The 18,779-nt window shown below is 49.2% G+C and overlaps 1 protein-coding gene across 1 annotated transcript; it reads right to left on the bottom strand.

Moving 5' to 3' along the window:
• Positions 1-7,091: 7,091 nt before the first annotated feature.
• On the bottom strand, positions 7,092-11,758 carry LOC308057728 (olfactory receptor 14C36-like). The gene has a single exon (XM_080411787.1). The coding sequence runs from the start codon at positions 11,567-11,569 to the stop codon at positions 10,637-10,639; it is 933 nt and encodes a 310-aa protein (XP_080267913.1). The 5' UTR covers positions 11,570-11,758; the 3' UTR covers positions 7,092-10,636.
• Positions 11,759-18,779: the final 7,021 nt, after the last annotated feature.

Below are 18,779 nucleotides of genomic sequence, written 5' to 3'. Positions count from 1 at the left end.
CCCTTGCTCCTTTGCAAGCCTTTGCTGGGCGATCAAATGACCGCGGCCCATCTTGTCTACGGTGCTTCCGTTGCGGTGCCACCGGACACATGAGACGGGACTGCAATGTCAACTCCGTATGGTGCCGAAACTGTCGCTCGGACACTCACAATGAAGCTGCTTGCCGTCGATTGGGAAACGAGCGACCCAGCGGGAAGAGCCGCCCCGCGCTGACACAAAAAGCGGCTGCCTGCCCAGTAGCACAAAATCCTTTCCTCTCCGACCTGCAACCAGCGGAAGCCTCGGCTTGGACCTGGCAACAGCAGTAGATTGTACCCTCTTGGACTCAAAGCCTACAAAACTTGCTACTGGCATACAAGGTCCTGTTTGTATAGGCGGACGAGCTGTTGGAGCATTACTCACAGGGCGTTCATCAGCCACGATGTTGGGACTCAATGTTTTGGTGGAACTGATTGATAAGGACTTTCACGGAGAAATTCATATTATGGCTCAGACGCTGTTTCCCCCACTCTTTATACCTAAAGGGACCAAGATAGCCCAGCTGATTCCACTACCGCATCTTGCAGGCACCCTCCAACCACTGCAAGAACAACCTCGAGGGCAAGGTAACTTTGGGTCTACAGGGCAAATGGCTTTATTGACTATTGGCCTGCGTCAACGGCCACGGCGATTGGTCACAGTGCAGTATGGAGACCAGACACTCTCGATTACTGCGCTGTTGGATACTGGCGCTGATGTCTCTATAATCAGTGCACAGAAATGGCCGGCGCATTGGCCAACCTGTACGACCAATGCCACAGTTGCAGGAGTGGGGGGATTGACCTTCGCTCGCAAATCCCCCCTTCTGCGATGGACTATAGCTGACAAAGTTATAAACTGTTGTGTCTCGATTATTCCACTGCCTGAGGGGGTGCATGCTTTGATAGGCCGCGATATCTTGGCCCAAATGGGGATGGTCCTCACTTCAGACCTCCCTTTCTAGGAGCGGCCATTGCTTGGACTTTCTCGATCCCACTCCGATGGAAGACAGAGGAACCAGTGTGGATTGAGCAGTGGCCGTTAAAAAGGGAAAGTCTAGAACAGGCGCATGAACTGGTTAAAGAGCAGTATCAACAAGGTCATTTGCGTCTGTCAACGAGCCCCTGGAATACCCCCATCTTTGTTATCAAGAAAAAGTCTGGAAAATATTGATTGCTTCATGATCTGCGAGCGGTAAACAAACAGATGCATGATATGGGAGCCTTACAACCCGGCTTGCCCAACGCAGCTATGATACCGGAAGGGTGGCATTTACTCATTGTAGATTTGAAAGACTGCTTTTTCACAATTGCTTTACATGAAGATGACCAGCGCAGATTTGCCTTTACCTTACCCGCGATCAACCAGGAGGGACCGGACCAACGCTTTGAATGGACGGTCCTCCCGCAAGGAATGAGAAATTCGCCCACCTTGTGTCAACTCTATGTTGCTGCCACTCTACAACCTTTGCGACAACGCTGGGCTAAGACTTTAATCTACCATTATATGGATGACATCTTGTTAGCACAGCCGGCACCCTTCTCCTTACAACAAAAACAGGTTTTAACTGATCAACTCAAGCTTAGAGGCTTGGTAGTAGCACCCGAAAAGGTGCAAGAATCAAGCCCCTGGAAGTATTTGGGGTGGCGTATCACTGACACAACAATTCAGCCTCAAAAGTTGTCACTCCACTTGGATATCCAAACCCTTCACGACGCCCAACGACTGCTCGGTGATCTGCAATGGCTCCGGCCTGTAGTGGGCATCCTCAATGAACTATTGAATCAACTACGCCCCCTGTTGAGAGGGACAGATCCTTCAGCCCCAATACAGCTTACTGAACAGCAAGAACAAACGTTACAACAAATAGCATCAATGGTGACTACGTGCTCCACGCATCGGCGTGTTGTAGGGTTACCCATCGATTTGACTATCTTATGTGGCACTCAGTACCTCATGGGTGCTCTAACACAGCAAATAATAAAAACGGGGGAGAAAGGGGAGTACTCCACCATCGTATTGGAATGGATAGCTCCCCCACTGCAACCACGACGCACAATACAAGACAAGATCTCGACACTGATGGAGCTGATCAAGAAAGGTCGCTGTCGTATTTTACAGGTGGATGGCACTCCTCCTGGCACGATATGGGTGCCGATGAGACAGATCGACTTGGAGTGGTACTTGCGGAACTCCGAGGAACTGCAGGCTGCACTACTCCACGATGGAGCAGCAATAATAGTTAAACCACTCCCATCGCCCATCCTGTCGTGGATGGAGAACATGGGCTGGATTGTTAAGCCAAAGCGATCCAGCCAGCCTATCCCGCACGCTCTCACGGCCTCTACTGATGCGGGTCGACGCTCTAGGACCGCTGCCATAACGTGGAAAGATGAGCAAGGGTGGCAACACCAAATTCTACAAGCGCAGCCAAAGGATTCTCTACAGACGCTAGAACTCTATGCAGTGGTCTGGACATTTATTAGATGGAGAGATGTTCCACTGAACGTAGTCACAGATTCTCTCTATGTTGCTGGCATAATCAGCCGGATTGAAGATGCAAGCGTGCGTGAATTAAAGAATCAATGCTTGACAGAACTGCTTGTGAGCTTGCAGCTTGCAATCACACAGAGATCGGAATCGTATGCGGTAATCCATATCCGAAGCCACCAGTGGGAAGAAGGCCTCGGAGAGGGCAATGCTCGAGCTGATCGTCTCGTCACAATCACTACTGAACCCCCATTAGCACCACATTGTCGAGCTCGAGAAGCCCATTCGATCTTCCATCAAAACGCGAAGGGGCTGGCACGAGCCTACAAACTCTCTGTGGAGGAGGCTCGGGCCATTGTGAAGGCTTGCCCTATATGTAGTCACCATAACTCAGGCTTGGGGCTTGGTTGCGGGGTCAACCCGCGAGGACTAAAGTCTAATGATGTTTGGCAGATGGATGTTACTTATGTTCCTGCATTCGGTCGATTGAAATATGTGCATGTTACTATAGACACCTATAGCCATATGTTATGGGCCACACCACAGCCCGGAGAAAAGGTCCGGGACGTGCGCCGGCATTTAACTAGTTGCTTTGCTGTTTTAGGGGTGCCTATTACTATTAAAACTGATAACGGTCCTGCATATGGTAGCGGATTGCTTAAACGCTTTATGCAAATGTGGAATATTAAATATGTTACTGCAATCCCTCATTCTCCAACTGGACAAGCAATTGTAGAGCGGGCTAACGGGACGTTAAAACGTTATATAGAAAAGTTCAAAGAGATTCAGGATGTAAGAGAAAGGGTAGAGAAGGCCCTTTTTGTGCTTAATCATTTGTGTGTGTTTGGGGACAGTAATGAGCCGCCTATAATAAGGCACCACGCTGGCTCAGAACCCCCCAGGCCACCACACATGAAAGTATTGTATAAGGATGCAAAAACAGGACAATGGGTAGGCCCTGGGGAGGTGATTTATGTGGGGCGTGGTTATGTCTGTATTTCTACCAATTCAGGCACTATTTGGGTTCCCAGCCGTTGGGTAAAACCTGCTGTAGAGCACGCTGGAGGAGCTCGACGCGAGAACGCTGTTTTGCCTACACTTTGCGATAGGCCCTGTTCTGGAATCTATTTCGACATCTGTTCCAATCCCACACACAGAGGATCATGCGTGAAAAACTCGAACTTTTGACAACAAAGATACAATCTCATGGCAAACGGGGTTATTGTTTTGATCATTATTATAATAGTTTTAGTAGTGCTTAGCTGTGTAGTTTTCCTGTGTTAAAACGCTGTTATTGAAAATGGTCAACCAAGTCCATGTTGCCCAAAATAAAAACGGGGGAATTGTGGGTAGCTGGCTAGCTGAAAAAGTTTACATAAACATAGTTTAGCTGGCTGGACAAAAATGCACATCGCTCTCAGCTTATCTGAAGTAAAGCAAAATACACTGTCTTTAGCTGTCCTTGTTACACAATAACAGGAAGATTTCGGTGGGAAAAGAATGTTGCAGGTGGGAACAGAAAACTACAGAAGAGAAACTAGGGGCGGGCTTGGTATTTAGGCAACTAACCAATAATGAGCTTAACTTTTGTAATATGTATGAGCTAATTATAACAAGGCATAAAAGGTGACTGTAAGGGACAATAAACGAAGTCTGCTGATCACTCATATTGAGTGACTGTGTCTTCCCTCCGTCGCGACAAATGGCGCCCGAACAGGGACCCTAGAGAGGGCTGAACCTGCGAGCCACGGTTCGACAGAGATTCGGGTACCGGTCCTGAAAGCAGCGCAGGAGGCGGAAGGGCACAGTCCCCGCGCCCGGGAGCACCTACAGAGGGTCCCGCCGGCCACGCGTCGCCGAAGTCTCGCAAAGGCTGCAACAGCGCTGACGAAGGTGTGGAGAGACAAGCGACGTACGATTCGCTCATATGCTTTTTAGAAAAGCGGAGCGTGCAGGACATAGATTGTAACAAAGAATTACTCGGGTTATTAGCGTATGGGACAGCATCCGGGTCCCCCGCAGCAGCGGCAAGCGGCGGCGCGGCCCGGCAGGCCCCTTCCCAGCCGCGGTTTCTCTCCAAGGTGCCCCCCCCCCCCCCCCCCCCGATTGGCACCATGGCGATGCAAGCGGCCAAGCGAGCTAACATCCGGCTGCCCCCAGAGATCAATCGGATCCTTTATATTCGGACCCTGCCGTATAAAATCACAGCGGAGGAAATGTATGATATTTTTGGGAAATACGGACCTATTCGACAAATCAGAGTTGGAAACACTCCTGAAACAAGTGGAACAGCTTAAGCTTCTCAAGTAAAAATACGGAATTGATTACAAACCCACCAAAAAAAAAGTGCTTCAGATGTCCCCTACAAGAAATGGGTTTCTGCCTTGAACTAGCAAACATCTCTGTGCTTAAAGAGAAGCCTTTTTGCCTTGATGGAGATAATTTATTCTGTATTCTGTATTTATGCTGTATTCTGAATGTAGAAATTGGTTGGGACTAGGAGGCTGGCTTAAAGGCATTTTGCAAACGGGATTATTATTTTTGATCATTATTGTAATAATAGTTTTTTGATCAAAACCAGCCAAAATTATTTGTAAGCATTAGGCCTATCTGAAGAGAATGCCTTTATTCGAATCAGCAGTTAAGGTGTAGTTTAGTCTGATGCTGTGGTTTTATCTGCTCCTGGTGAATTTTTGAAGTGATGAAATCAGAGATACAAGGTATACTAAGAGTTATGAGGTAATAAGGTAATAATCTAAGTAAGGGTGCTGTCTTTTTATATCTACAAGCGCAATATGCTTTTATGTAGCAGAGAGAAACTTTAACAATAATGTTGCTTGAGCGAGATGTGCATGTGACAACTTGGGAAAAGGGATATCACAACTGGAGTGCAACAGTGTTTCTATGTCTGGCAGAGTGAAATCTTTTAAGACCTGAGTTTAGACAGTCTAAAATAAATTGTTAGTATTCAGAAAACCCATCTTCAGCCTCTTTTGTGTACATAGTGTTATGGAAGTCAACTGCTATTGTAGATAATTAATGATTTTTTAATACATATTAACAAATACTACTATTTTAACTTGAGGCAGTTGAGTGAGAAGTACTCACGTGTAGCATTTGAGGGAATGTCAGCATAAATCGCACTTACAGTAAGACTGCATTTTTAATTACTGTACTCGTTAAGATTCGATGATGCCATAAGGCTAAGGCCTTTTATCACAGATCAGTTCTGAACTAAAAGGTGTGTGCACATGTAGATATGCACATTTGTGTTATTTTCCTTAATTGGCTACAAAATAATATAATTAGGTTGGGGACTAGATCTTGGGAATTTGTCTATTATACTTCTGTTTGTTAAGGAACGTGCATAACACACAGCACCCATGTAGGCTTGGCTTGTGGCATAGTTGTCAAATTTAGCATAGACATTCAGACAGATAAGCAAGGTACTCTTCCTGTGTGTATCACCTACAAGCCATTATGGCTTAGTGTGTAAATCTGTATGTAACTATTGAAAAATCCACTTATGAATGTATATAGCTTAGAACTAATTTTTTCCCTTTGTTAATTCTTTGATATCAATGAGGTATTCTTCAGAAAATGTATGGACTGGTTGGTTGTATGAGGGCAGTTGTTATTTGGACAGAAAATTGTTAATGGTCAGGGATTTTCCACTAAAATATTTGCAAATATTCCTAGTCAAACATCAGTTTGGTTTCTTTTTGGGTTTTGAGCTTGCATTAGTCCATGTTCAGAACTTTAAAATTACCTTTGAATTTTTTAAACTTTTTATGTCACTGGAACAGAAAGAGCATCTAAATTAAAGCTTCAAGCTAACTTTATTTTTCAAGTATTTCAGGAATTATACTTCTGAACTGAGATTTTATAAGCTGGCTGTGTATTTTCCTGTGTTAAAACACTGTTATTGAAAATGGTCAACCAAGCCTATGTCGCCCAAAATAAAAACAGGGGAATTGTGGATAACTGGCTAGCTGAAAAAGTTCATAGCCATAGTCCAGCTGGCTGGACAAAAATGCACATCGCTCTCAGCTTATCTGAAGTAAAGCAAAATACACTGTCTTTGGCTGTTCTTGTTACACAATAACAGGAAGATTTCGGTGGGAAAAGAATGTTGCAGGTGGGAACAGAAAACTACAGAAGAGAAACTAGGGGCGGGCTTGGTATTTAGGCAACTAACCAATAATGAGCTTAACTTTTGTAATATGTATGAGCTATTTATAAGAAGGCATAAGAGGTGACTGTAAGGGACAATAAACAAAGTCTGCTGATCACTCATATTGAGTGACTGTGTCTTCCCTCCGTCGCGACATATGATAATGCCAATGAAAATTGTAAACGGGCAACTTTCACAATCGCAACGCAAACATGTGTCAAATGATTATAACACAGAACTCACAGCAGACTGTAACTCTCAGCTTGTGTTCTGGAATGCAGCATAAAACATTTTTTTGCTTCTCTAATCTCTTCTGTAGAATAGTACACACTCTTAACTTGCTTAGTAAACCAGGCTGCTAGCTTGCTAAACAAAGTAATACTACAAATACTGTTCTTTTTTTTTATTAACTAAAGTTGATTCTGTCCATCATATCTTGCTACAGAATCGAGTTGCTATTAACTTTTATTATTAAAAGAGGGACACGAGTGTGAAGACTTTGATAGGATGTGCTATGTGAATCTGAGAGACCACTCTGAATTAATTCACAAAAGCACACAAAACTTAAAAGCCTTAAAAATCTGCAGCAGAGCCAGGGGCGGAATGCCGTTGGTCTCTTCTCATGGCTGGGAAACTTTAGGCCATGGATCAAAAGTATTACAGGATTTATTATATTTATCTTTAACCACCTTATTGATGTTTGCCTCATATCTCCCATGCCTTTTTTCCTGTATTCAGTGTTTAATTGATTGTAACATAAATCAGGTCATGGTCTCCCAGCTACACACAGCCTTTGCCTCGTCGCAATTAACAAGCAAAAAAGAGGAGGATAGAGAATGTCTGGAGAGAGATATAGGAGAGGAAGCTGGAGAATATTTCACCTAACGAGATGAGAGAACAGCTAGGTATTGTGAAGGAGAGTAGGAAAGATAAACATGGTTATCTAGTGTTTAATAGGTGTCTGCATGCTTGTAGTGATATATAACTATGTAACTGCATGAATGATTCCTGCCCTGAGCCTGGTGGCGCATACAGCTGCGGTTTGTGTCCTGGCTCAGAGATGTAAATAGCGGCTTCTCTGTTTTGATGAAAGTGTTTCTCTTTGCATAAAAAAGAGAGGGAATGAAGGGAATGACCCCAGAGGTATGTTCAGAGAAGGCATGCGATGCTTCAAACTTTTTGACTGAACTAGTCCTTGTTTGGTGTGCCCTTCCTTGAAACTGACTTGCAGACATTGCTGCAAAAAAGTGAATGTATGCGGGGAATGAAGAATCTTACTGAAAGCCTTGATAGCTGGGGTAATTGATTACCTCTGTATAAAGTTAATCCAAATGAAGTTGATATTGTTTGCACTTTGAATGTCGATAGTTGTCTTTATGTAGATGCTAGTGTAGTAGGAGGCTATGATGGGAATGTATTGCAGCGGTTCTTCTCTTATCCAGTGTAACAGCAGGGAAAGCATTAAAGAGTTAAATCACCTTGTTTGTTAGGCAGCTAAGAATCTGAGTCAAATTGGCCACTATGACATACAAAACAGAGCAAGTATTGGCTTTTTGTTGTTGGCTCAAGGACATGGCTCTGAGGATTTTGATGGTATGTGCTGAATGGATTTTAGGCGCCCCACTGCAGCAACATGTTATCAAAACCTGAGAAAATGTCAGCCTTTTTGTCATCCATTCACTCAATGTGCAGTATTGTTTGCTATTGCCTTGGTTGCCTTCATGTTTGCAAGGGCCCCGCAAAACACGGCAAACCTGGTACTAGCTGTTCAAAAACAAAAAGGGGAAATTGTAGAATTGTACAGAACAGAGACAGTGGGTTGTTTTGACATTGATAAAGTGCAGCTTTGGCCTTGCTTTGATGATGTGCAGCTTCGATCCTACAGCAAAGAGTTAAATAACTTTGAGGGAGTATGAGAAGAAACTAGGATGAGACAGAACAAAGGAGGAATGTGATGTCACCTCTAGAAGATAAGGAAACAGCATGAAGATTAGAGAGTAGCCTGTGGTGAACATCGTTACGGAATGTGTTGTATGAATTTGTCTGATCACTCAAAAAGCATAGCTCAGAAATTAGCAGCACTGCACAAGAATATGAAGCATGTTACTGAAGGACATGATCCTTTTTCTGACTGGCTTTCAAGCCTTGGGTTAGGGGGCTGGTTACAAACCATAATCAAAGGAGCATTGATGGTATTGACAGTATTGTTGGTTTTAGTATTATGTGTTCCTTGTTTCTTTCAATGCTTACAAGGAGTGATGAGTAACTTGATCGAATGCATGTTTACAACAAATGGGATTTGGATTGCTCAAAAACAAGAAGGGGGAGATGTAGGAGGGGGCCTGGAAATCAGGACCATAAGTAACAATCAGTTAGCTGAAAGGAACGTGCTTGAACTTGTAGGCCACAAACCCTGGGAGGATAAGCAGGGTGAATAGATAACAACCAACAGGATGAGTCAGGCGGAGGAAAGGTAAGGAGATGAGGAAAAGATGGAGCCAAGGAGAAGTAACACTTTGCTGTTAATTGATGACTGTAAAAACTTACTGAAAGTGTCCTTTGTTTGTAGTTAACCAAACAGGGATTGCCTAGTATGTAATGCTTAGCTTAACGAACCAATCTGTTTAAAGCATGCAGCCTCTGATAACATACATAAACTCGTGCTTCTGTACAATAAATCAGCATTTGCTTGCATCAAGCAGCGTCCCGTCTCTCCATCGCAGCACCCTTGCACCTTTCAGGGTGTTGGTGTGTAGATGAATTGGGAGCAATGGAGTAATTTGGGCCTTGGAGAAACTGTCAGGGGAATGGTCTTTATGTTTCAGTCCTGGTTTCTCACAATCCATGTGTTTTTTAATTAGCAATAAATTAAATTGAATTTTAATATGACACATTTTGGCCATGACCCATGAGCATTGCTGGTATAATTTCTTCTTTTTTCCTGTTGAGTCAGGGGAGCGGATGAGCAGTTGTGGGGCTGGCTGGGTGCTGTGGTTAACCCCACCACAGGACCACATCAGGACTGCTGAGCCCACAGTGGGGCTCCCCCGCACAAGAAAGACCCTGACAGAATGGAGCAAGTCCTGCAGAGTCCAGAAGGATGGTTGTTACCGGGATCATGTTATGAACAAGAAGAGGCTGAGAAACTGGGGTTTATTTGAGATAACATTTAGAGTCAAAGACTGGACCCAGGTCAGTTGGTGGGATCTCAGTCAGTGGTTTACTTCACTATTTGTCAAAGCAAAGCCATGAGGACATGATCTGGCTGGAAGTGTCTGACCACAGCCTTGGCTGAGTGGCCAACTGTGGCAAGAGCTATAGGACTTGTGTGTAACAAGTGACAGTAGGAAAGTGGCTCCATTTACATTTAGAGTTGCAATGGAGTTGGGTATCACTGAGCCACTAAGGATGACAGAGCTGACCATGCAGCAAATGTTCCTCGTAGGGACTGGGGTGTACAACAAGCAAAGGAAATGACTGGTGCTTAGGACATCTTGGGGCACCTGGGGCAGCTTCCCCTGGATGGATATCCAGGGAACATGGCACTGAGCAGAGCCCTGTGTCCCACCCGATTAGTGCCATGCTTCCTTCACCATGACCACGGGATTTTCACCAGGACGCCCTGCCGTGTGCCCCCACCCTGTCATTTGCCCCAACTTTGCACACTCACACAGCTGAGGTCTACACTGGTGCTTTACTCTCCTGGGAAGTTGATAGATATCTCCACTACACAAGCCCCTTAAATTACAGAGATGTGACACAGGAGTCCAGTTGCACCATCCTGGATGCAAAAGTACAAAAGCTTCTGGGTCAGGCAGGCTGGGTTCGTTCTTTTGAAGAAGTGGAGTGCATGCAAACATTCTAGGAGAAACACAATTGTGACATTAAAAGCGATAAATGCACAGGATGTTCCAGAGATGACCAGGAAATGCCTTGTGAGGAGATTCAGGCAGTTCAGGGCTGCTGAGAGAGTCTTGAATGCATCAGCTTCTTCAGTGCATCCTTCAGCTCCTGGTTCCTCATGCTGTAGATGAGGGGGTTCAGTGCCGGAGGCACCACTGAGTACAGAACTGCCACCACCAGGTCCAGGGATGGGGAGGAGATGGAGGGGGACTTCAGGTAGGCAAACGTGCCAGTGCTGAGAAAGAGGGAGACCACGGCCAGGTGAGGGAGGCATGTGGAAAAGGCTTTGTGCCGTCCCTGCTCAGAGGGGATCCTCAGCACAGCCCTGAAGATCTGCACGTAGGACAGAACAATGAAAATGAAACAGCCAACACCTAGACAAGCACTAGCCACAATTAGCCCCACTTCCCTGAGGTAGGTGTGTGAGCAGGAGAGCTTGAGGATCTGTGGGATTTCACAGAAGACCTGTCCCAGGGCATTGCCTTGGCAGAGCGGCAGTGACAGTGTATTGGCCGTGTGCAGCGCAGCATTGAGAAACCCACTGGCCCAGGCAGCTGCTGCCACGTGGACACAAGCTCTGCTGCCCAGCAGGGTCCCGTAGTGCAGGGGCTGGCAGATGGCCACAAAGCGGTCATAGGCCATGACGGTGAGGAGAGAACACTCTGCTGAAAGGAAAAAGAGAATCAGGAAGAGCTGTGCAGCACATCCTGAGTAGGAGATGGCCCTGGTGTCCCAGAGGGAGTTGGCCATGGCTTTGGGGACAATGGTGGAGATGGAGCCCAGGTCAAGGAGAGACAGGTTGAGGAGGAAGTACATGGGGGTATGAAGGATTTTGTAACAGGCTACGAGGGTGATGATGAGGCCGTTGGCCATGAGGGCAGCCAGGTAGATGCCCAGGAAGAGCCAGAAGGATAAGAGCTGCAGCTCCCGCGTGTTTGCCAATGCCAGGAGGAGGAAGTGGGTGATGGAGCTGCTGTTGGACATCTGGTGCCTCTGGGCATGGGAACCTGTCACAGGAAAAAAAAGACAGTGACAAGTGAAGGGAGACTTCCCTGAGCAAAATCAATGCCATTTCCCACAGACCATTCCCCTGCCCCTTTTCGCACACAGACATCCTTTACTCTTCCTAGCAGACCTTCCTGCAGCTGTGTGGCTGGAGCCTTGCTTGGTGCTGGTCCTGTGGGTGATGAAGAGCAGGGCATGTGCCCACGGGGTCTTGATCAGTCAGCCCCATTCTGCAGAAGTGTGTGTGGGGGGGGGCAGGGACCAGTCCTGATTTCAACTTTGTCATGTGAAACCCGTGCCAGAGTAGAAATGCCTGTCAGCACCTGCACTGCCAGGGCTACAGAATGGGAATGGTGAAGACACTTTGAGAATATTCTTGTTTAAAATCTCTACCCTCTCTCCTTTTGGTGAGTATTCTTGGATGTCAGAAACTCTCAGCATTGCTGCTGCCCTCAGGGGGAACACAGAGAGCTCTGCGAGGCAAGAGGATTGCCTGTGGGTGAGCGCCCAGTGTGGGGAGGTGGTCTGTCCATCTGGTTCCCATTGTCTCTGGGCTTGCACCTTCCTAAGGGTGGAGGGTGACCACACTGCCATGTCACCCTTAAAATCCACCAGGCACCACTGAGAGCAGCCTGACCCACCACAGACCCCTCACCCTTTCTTGAGGTCTCAGCACCCCACTTGCAGCCAAGGACACACAGGGCTCATTTCACCCACCCAACTGCATTTTCTCTGTCACAGCATCCCTGCGCTTCTCCGTGGGGCTTTCAGATCACAAAGGGTGGGAGGGGACAGGTTTGTATTCTGGAGGGCAACTCACTGCTTGGAAGCAAATGTCAGGGAGGTACAAAAGGACCCTAAATATAGCATCTAATTCAGGGGCAACCAGCTCAATGCCCATCCCCACAGAAGGCATTGCCCACAGACCCCCAGGTGGCAGGAAAGCTGGGACACTTGTTCCCATGGACACAGCTGCAGGAATGGACCCACAAGATCAGTGTGCGACTCTGCAGCTGAAACACCCATCCCCAGAGAGCCTGACAGCAAGAGCAAGGGAACAGTAACAAATAACAGAGACAATGGAGAAAAGAGGCAAAACAGAGTGAGGGTGCGGCTGAGAGAGGCCAGGGCGAGCGTGCCGGGCACTGAGGGCAGCGCTGCCCTTGCCCAGCTCTGCTCGCCACCTCCCACACACCAACATTGCCGGGCAGCTGCTCTCAGCCCCTGTGCTCTGCAGAGGGGCCGGGGCACGTGGCTGCAGAGCTGCACCGCGGCTCTGCTGGAGCTCTGGCTGCAGAGGGGGTGGCTCACGCCTCGGGACCCCCAGCCCTGAGGGCAGAGGCTTTGCTGGGGGGAGAGCAGCCAGGGGGATGCCTCAGAGAAAGGGGTCTGCACTGCACATGGGCATAGAGAGCTTTCTGATTCTGCTTTCAACAACAATTCTGTCTGAAGTTTCCTATCAGTCCATGCAATATCCTGGATGTCAGGAGATTTTCCTTGTGGGAGGTATCTCCCTGTGCCAGGTCTTTCCCTGTCAGTGCTCACAGACCCCATCCCAGCCTCTGTGCACTGGCCCCACACAAACCTGCCTCTCTGCAGGGCACTGTATGGGCGCAGGGTCCTGTCCGCAGGGGGAAAGGGCAGCTCAGAACGACCCTGATGGCCCCAGCAAAGGTGCTGCTGCTGCTGTTCATAGGCGGAGGAGTGGCTGAGGGCACTTCAGGAGGCTCCTGGCAGACCTCCTCATCACTCAGAGCTACAGCTGGGAGTGTCAGTGACATCTTCAAACTCGAGATCTCCATTAACATTTCTGCCTTCCCTCTCCTGCCCCCAACAACAGAAAACTGAAAACACAGATTGAGGAGAGCCCTGGATTTATCATAGCAATCCCTGCGCTGACCTTCGATACGAAAAGTCTCATCCAGACACATTCTGAGGGTAACCTATCCTTGTAAGCAGCACTCAGCCATGCAGCACACTCTCAACAGCAGAGAGATCCTTCCCTCTCGGGGCTCAGTCCATACGCCCCCAGAGCTGTGGGGAGCCCCCCGGCAGGCTGAGAGCTGCCCCTGGCAGGCGGCAGAGCCCCTGCCCCAGCACACAGCCCCCGCGGCTGCAGGGACCCTGCTGGCAAGGACAGCCCTGGGCACCCCTGCCTGCACAGCCACCTTCACAGCCCTGCAGCCGGCCCTGGCACAAGGCAGCCCACATGCCCTGGCCCTCCCACGCTGCAGCAGGGAAGCCCTGCTCTGCAGCACACTGGCCTCCTCCACAGCAAAAGGCTCCCACACGGTCCCACAGGCTGGGGGTGCCCCAGCTGCTGCAGACCCGGCTAGCAACTGCAGAGGCATTGCCCTGCAGCCACACACTTACCGGCTCAAGGGCTCTGCACATTTCTCCAGCAGGGAGCTCTCAGCAGCCTCCCACCAAGGTCTGCCATTGAGCTCTCCCTGCCTCCCTCCTCTGCCCTGGGTGCCTGCAGGCAGTGCCTCAGCCCTGCTGCACTTTGCAGAGGAGCTGCTGGTGGGCAGAGCTGTCTCTCTGCAGCGCTGCCCGCTTGCCAGGAGCTGCCTCCATGGCAGGAGCCCGGCCCAGCTCGGCAGCAGGGAGCAGCCCAAGGCAGCCCTTGCTCTGCCCCTCTGGGCTCCCTCCAGCTGTCCCTGGGGCTGCAGGGGAACCTGCTGGGCAGCAGGATGGTGCAATCACTCATGCGCCTTGCCTCACCTGGGGACACACTTATTTCCAGCAGTGGCAATTCTCTTAGGAGAAAAAGTTTTGTGCATGAGTATCAACCTTTGTTAACCCGTTGCAAGAGAGGACACCAGGAAGACTGCAGCAAAGGATCGAAGTACTCCTAAAGGAGCGTGTGTGTACGTGTGTGTCTGGTGGTTCTACAGGCAGGGCGGGGAGGATGTCTTCAGTGCTTCAGTAAGCCCTGCAGAGCCCATTTCAGCACTTCATTGCACAGTCCGAGGGCTCAAGACTCAGCTCTCCTTTGCCCAGGCCACGTCTCTGCTCTGAAGCAAAGCCTTTGCACCCACGGGCTCGGGGACACTTGGTACCAGTTGCCTTATGGACAGGCAGAGCTGGGCTGGTGCCACAGCTGGGGGGCTTCAGCCCAGATGTGCAGCAGTGCCCTCAGCCAGGGGCCCACGCAGAGGCAGCTGGAGCCCGTCCTGTTGCAGACAGAGCTGTGACACTGAGGGAACCAAGTGCCAAGGCAGGTGGCAGAGCTCAGATCACCTGCTCAGCAAGGACAGCAGCCTCCAACGGTTCCAACATTGAAAATGGAGTTTATGCTTGTGGGGCAATTCCAGGGCGCCCGAAGGAGCGTTCCCTCCTTCTGCACAGGCCACAGCCTGCCAGTGTGTGACCTGGGGCCTGCACTCTGCTGCTCTCCTGCCTCACTCCCCCTGGGAGATGAGACTCCACCATTTCTTTGCTCCTAGAACCAAGGTGGACATGATGAATCTGATCTCCTCCTGGGACAAGGTGACCTGCCTAGTGGATGAGGGACATGCTGTGGATGCTGTCTACCTGGACCTTAGGAAAGCCTTTTGGCTCCACCTCCCACTTCATTCTCTTGGAGAAACTGGCTGCTCATGGCTTCGGTGGGTGTTCTCCGCACTGGGTTAGAGCTGGCTGGACAGCCAAGCCCCACGAGGGGTAGGAAATGGAGTGACATCCAGGTGACGATGGCCCATAAGGAGTGGTGTTCCTCAGGGCTCAGTGCTGGGGCCAGTCCTGCTTCAGAACCTCATCAATGACCCAGACAAGGGGACTGAGTGCACCCTCAGTGAGTTTGCATACAACATCAAGTGGGGTGGAAGTGCTGATGTCCTTGAGGGCAGGAAGGCTCTGCAGAGGGGTCTGCACGGGTTGGACCTTTCAAGTGAGTCCAATTGTATGAAGTTCAGCCAGGAGAAGTGCCAGTTCTGCACTTGGGTCACAACCCCACACAAGGCTACAGGCTTGGGGCAGAGTGGCTGGAAGGCTGCCTGGTGGGGAGCTACCCTGAGGGTGCAGGGTGACAGATGGTTGAACATGAGCCATCAGTGTGCCCGGGTGGCCAAGAAGGCCAATATCATCCTGTCTGGTACCAGAAACAGTGTGGCCAGCAGGACCAGGGCAGTTATCGACCCCCTGTACTCGGCACTGCTGACGCCACACCTTGAACACTGTGTTTCCATTTTGGGCCCCTCACTTCAAGAGAAATGTTGAGGTCCGGGAGCGCGTCCAGAGCAGGGCAACAAAGGTGGTGAAGGGTCTGGATCCCTGCTTGGATGAAGAGTGGCTGAGGGGACTTGAGTTGTTTAGTGTGGGTAGGAGGAGGCTCAGGGGGGACCTTACTGCTCTCTAGAAGTACCTGAAAGGAGGTTGTAGATCGGGTGGGTAGGACTGTTCTCCCAGATAACAAGTGACAGGACAAGAGGCAACAGCCTCAAGTTACACCAGGAGAGGTTCAGATTGGATATGAGGAAAAACAACTTCACTACAAAGGTGCTCAAGCATTGGAACCAGGAAGCTGGTGGAATCATCAGCCCTGGAGGTGTTTCAAAAAGAGGTAGATGCAGTTCTTCATGGCATGATTTAGTGATGGAATTGGCTGTCCTGAGTTTACTTTTGGATTTGATGATCTTGAAGGTCTTTTCCAAGCTAAATGATTCTCTGTTTCTGTGCTTCTATGATATCGCAAGCCTACCTAGACAAGTTGCTGAGAAAGTTGGTTTAGCTGACCCTGCCTCAGCTGGAGGGGTGGACTCGATGACCTCCAGAGGTCAGTCCAACCTGAAAAAAACACCATAGAGCTATAAAGGCATATATAAAACGTGTCAAAACAAATAGAGGGGCTCAGCTGAAGATGAGCTTGTGGGAAATGGCTTGTGGGAAAGATATTTGACAAATCTGATGAAACCAGCATGCTTTTCTGAGGTCAGGACCTGGGCCAGGATGAGGGTGATGGGGGTGTGTGGTATTGGGAGGGAAATCGGTCTCAGGAGCTCCTCATGCAGGAGGATGTGCCTGGCTGTGAGGGGCCTGTGAGGTCAGTTCTGCCTCTGGAGGTGACAGGCCAGCATCAGGAACGTGGCTGGGACAGTCCCTCTGCCAAGGGACCCCATAGGCCCCATCCAGGAGAAGGGCTGGGGTAGGGGTTGTCATGTCCATTGCACCTGGGGACGTGATGGGACAGCAGCAGGCACAGGGCTTGGTCATGTCTCTGGGAGAAGCTGCAGTTCCGTGGTTTGGGAGACCATGGGAGTATTCCTTCTCTCTGGTGAGAGAGCAGAGCATAAGAAAAGGCTTCCTGGCTGCGTTCCCTGCTGGAAGGGTATTTTCTGAGATGGTAAACCTTTCCTGGGCAGGGGAAAACAGCAGGAGAGAGGAAAAAATGTCACCAAGTTTCAACTTGGAAAGCAGAGACTGGACCTCAGCAGGAAGAACTGTCACCAAGGGTCCTGCTGCGGTGCCAGAGCTCAGCCAGAGGGAGCCTGGATCAGCCCATGGTTTGTGTTTCAAGGAAGAGCCGGTGAGAGTGGAGGTACCTCAGCGAAGGTATGGCAATGTTGGGGTGAGAGCAAGGCAGGGCAGCGAGATGGTGCCTACAGCCTGCAGGGCAACAGGGGCAGGGCTCCAACCATGTAGGACAGCTTGAAATAGAGATGGCAGAGGGCACTGGCAAGGCTGGAAGGCACCACCAGAACCCAGGTCTGTGTCCCCTTGGCAGAGGCAGCTGTCTCTGCCTCTGAGGGCCATGACAAGACATGATGTCCTCACAGCACGGGGGCATCATTGCCTCCTTGCAGCCCCATGGGGAAGCTGGAAGTTGCTGTGCCATTGCTGTCCTTCACTGGGCATTGGATGCCCACCTTCCATGGTCCCCAGGAAGAGCCCTGAGCTCTGTGTGAGGGACAGCACCGACCTTCCCACAGGCTGCAGGTCATGGCTTGGCCTTCCTGCTTCATCAAGCAAGCCAAGGCTTTGCTCAGCAGCAGAGCTGCCTGCACAGCGCCTTTGCCTTCCTGCCCTCACAGCCTCCAAGGATGGGCTCTAACAAGGCCATGGGGAGGCTTTCTCAGCCATGGCCCTCAGCGGGGCCCATTAACGCTTCCAGGGGCTGTGGGCTTTGCCTCTGACTTGGTGTTCTTGAGAGGTTTCTTCAGTCTCCTCTGAACACCTGAAGTCCACAGCACCACAGATACCCTGGGCTCATGACGAGGCAGAACGCCCTGACGAGCCATGTCTCTTCCATCAGGGACATCTGGACTTCAAGTTTGGCTCCTACACTTAATGAGATAAGTTTCAGCAGTACAGTGAAAGAGGAAGGCAGGTAATGAGCACTTTGGAGAAATGATAGAAGGCTTTTCCAATTGCTCTTGATGCACAGTGTCTCCTAAGGAGTTGCGGACAGGTAGGAAAAGCAGTCCCTGGAGCTAAACACTGCGTGGACAGCGTTGCTCCTCAGCTCTCCATTCTCAATATTTTTGTCCTCAGACTCATGAGACATCACTTGACATCAGACTTCTTCAACCAACTCTGCAGCTGAATATAACAAGTTCTTGGCAGTAATAATTGGCTGCTTTCCTTATAGAACGGGGTGTAAACAGGAATAAAAGAGGGATTAATTATGGGGGGGGGGGGGGGAATGTTATAGAAATTAATAAATAAAAAATATATTTCTCAATTGTATAATTGTTAGTTCAAGCAGATCCCCATGAGGTCTGTTGCCACATCTGAGAGTTGCCCATAGGGAATATTAGAGACGCTACTGAAACACAGTCCAACTTTTCCTCTCTGAACCTTAAAGCAGAAACAACATAGGTAGAATGGACTGGAGTGATCACAGAAGAAGAGGAGAAAGGCATCTGGAGATGAACTTCTTAACCCATAGCTGTAAATCAGGGAACCAGGATGTCAGCGAATTCCAAATGTCTTGAATTCCAGAGAAGGTGTGAACTTTCTGGGACTCATGACAAATATTAGGATGTTTCCAAATCATTTTTATATCTGTAGAAATTCCCATTTTGATCTACATATACGCAACAACTGGTATTAAGAACAGCAAAGACTCTGCCTTCAGACGCCAGCTTCCTATCTAATGCCATTCCATTTTGCACAGCTATAGGGGCTATTCCTCACACTTCTTCCTGCAAAGCCTTCGTGGCACCTGCAGGGTCCTTGCCCATCTCTT

This window comes from Falco punctatus (assembly GCF_963210335.1).
Source record: "Falco punctatus genome assembly, contig: scaffold_29, whole genome shotgun sequence".
NCBI classification, from domain to species: Eukaryota; Metazoa; Chordata; class Aves; order Falconiformes; family Falconidae; genus Falco; species Falco punctatus.
Note: the sequence above shows the minus strand (reverse complement) of the source record. Positions and strands in the feature narration are given on the sequence as shown.

Bases quoted from the DNA above. Each gene is read 5' to 3' on its own strand.
- LOC308057728 (XM_080411787.1), bottom strand. From the start codon at position 11,569: ATGTCCAACAGCAGCTCCATCACCCACTTCCTCCTCCTGGCATTGGCA.